The 1,815-nt window shown below is 58.5% G+C and overlaps 1 protein-coding gene across 1 annotated transcript in view; it reads right to left on the bottom strand.

Moving 5' to 3' along the window:
- Window positions 1-921: 921 nt before the first annotated feature.
- The window catches only part of LOC104509365 (gastricsin-like), a 3,844-nt gene continuing 2,950 nt past the window's right edge, over window positions 922-1,815 (bottom strand). Inside the window, exons 8-10 of the mRNA XM_010151294.1 lie at window positions 1,775-1,815; window positions 1,345-1,443; window positions 922-1,074 (exon numbers count right to left, since the gene is read on the bottom strand). Of these exons, the coding sequence (XP_010149596.1) occupies window positions 922-1,074; window positions 1,345-1,443; window positions 1,775-1,815 (293 nt within the window). The remainder of the gene's footprint in view (window positions 1,075-1,344; window positions 1,444-1,774) is intronic.

The raw sequence follows: 1,815 nt of genomic DNA, 5'->3' as shown, positions 1-1,815 counted from the left end.
GGGAGCTGCCGCTCGGCAGGACCCACCGCGGCAGATTTGGCTGGAAACAGCAGATTTAACGGGTGGTCACATGCCCCAGTGGGGTGACTGTCATCTGACCGGGAGATGGGTGTCAGACGACGGGTGATGGGCCCTTCAGCGCTGCGTCTCCCGTGCATCGCCCCGTGCGGGGCCTCGAGGACCAGCCGCTTGGGCCACCAGCCTCTTGGGTCTGGCCTGGGCACCCGGTGCTGGCCCGTCCTGACACTGCATCCCGCAGCTCCTCTTCGGGGGGAATACAGACACCCCAAGATCTGGTCACATCCGCGTCCCAGGCACACCACCCCCTTTCTTCTCATCACCCATCCTTGGGGGCTGCATCAATAAAGAGATTTACCCCTCGAGAACAAAACCAGGGCGTTTTCCTCAGCCTGAGTGTCCTTGCATGACACTTTTTAAACCCTAATTTATTTGCAAATACGTGTGGGCAATTCCCCCAAACCTAACGCACAGAGAGCTGTTCACACGCGGCTCCTTGTCTCTGCATATCCTGCTCCGAACTGGTTTCTGAAGCCTCCAGCGACCACACCAGCTCAGCCCTGGGGTCCCCGAGCTGCGGCTGAGCACATGGCGCAGCCTGAATTTCTCCCGGTCATCCCGGTTTCCCAGCCATCCCCAACAGGGATCCGTATCCCAGTCAAAAAAAGCGACCCCAAAGTTGTCGTTGTTGCAAATGCAAAGGCTCCGTGCACACTTGAAATTCCTGGCAGTGCCTGGAATCCCTGAGCGTCGTTGGTTTATGAAGATGAGACACGAGGCAGTTCCATTTGCAGCCCTTTATGCACCGGAGGAGGTTTGGAGACTCCTCACCGCCACACACAGGTCCAAGGGAGGATGAAGCATCGCAGGGACGAATTATCCCACTGGGGATACTCAGCATCCCTAGGCCGACGGGGCAAAGCCAACTCTGTTGTTGGCCATGTCGAAGATGGAGTAATACTGCCGGAGGAAGAGGTTGCCGAGGATCCAGAGCGGCTGGCCGCTGGCAGAGGGTACATAGGTGCTCTCGACCCCAATGCTGCAGACGCCGTTGTTCTGCTGGGGGGAAAAGAGCAAATTTCAGGGCCAGCGAGGAGCGTGGGGGATCTGTGCTGCCCATGCCTCCACGGCTGCTTTGACTGGGAGCAGGATTAGATCCTCCTTGCAGTCACAAACAGACATGCAGCAGCACCGTGAGCTCAGGTGCTGGGAAATAGGGCACTCTGGCTGCTGGAAACATCTGCGTTTGCAAAAAAAGCTGACTTTCTCCTGGGCAAAACCGCCCCGCGATGGGAAACGTGTTGGGGATGGTCAAATCACACCTACGTTTAAGACATAGACAGAGGGAGGCAGCGGCAACTGGGCTCCGCCGATGGCAAAGTAGAGGGTGGGCATGCTCGGGACGCTGCTGCAGCTGACAACAAACTGTGAAAGAAGCAAAGAGGGGCAGCGGGGCAGGACCCCCGGGGCTGGGCATCATCCTGCCTCCGGCTGTAACCCCAGCCGTGCTCCCTAAGGGTCAGCACAGCTCTGACTGTGGCAGGGCTCTGCCGACCTGGGTTTATCATGTTGAAAAGAACTATTTTTGGTTTATGCCGCGACAAGGGGAGACGCACCACCGCAGTGTTGATTCAGGAGACACGTTTTTGCCTCAGAGATGCTGGGAGCCCTCCATAGCTCTGCAGTACCACCCCGGATGCATCCTCACCCCATGGCGGTCAGCCCCTCGTGTGCGCAGGGCATCCTTCCCACCTACCCCGTCGTCGCTCTCCTCTGCACCCAGCGCCTGCAGGAAGG

Source organism: Eurypyga helias, unplaced genomic scaffold (assembly GCF_000690775.1).
Source record: "Eurypyga helias isolate BGI_N326 unplaced genomic scaffold, ASM69077v1 scaffold1355, whole genome shotgun sequence".
In the NCBI taxonomy this organism is placed as follows: Eukaryota; Metazoa; Chordata; class Aves; order Eurypygiformes; family Eurypygidae; genus Eurypyga; species Eurypyga helias.
This window is presented reverse-complemented; position numbering and strand designations above follow the sequence as displayed.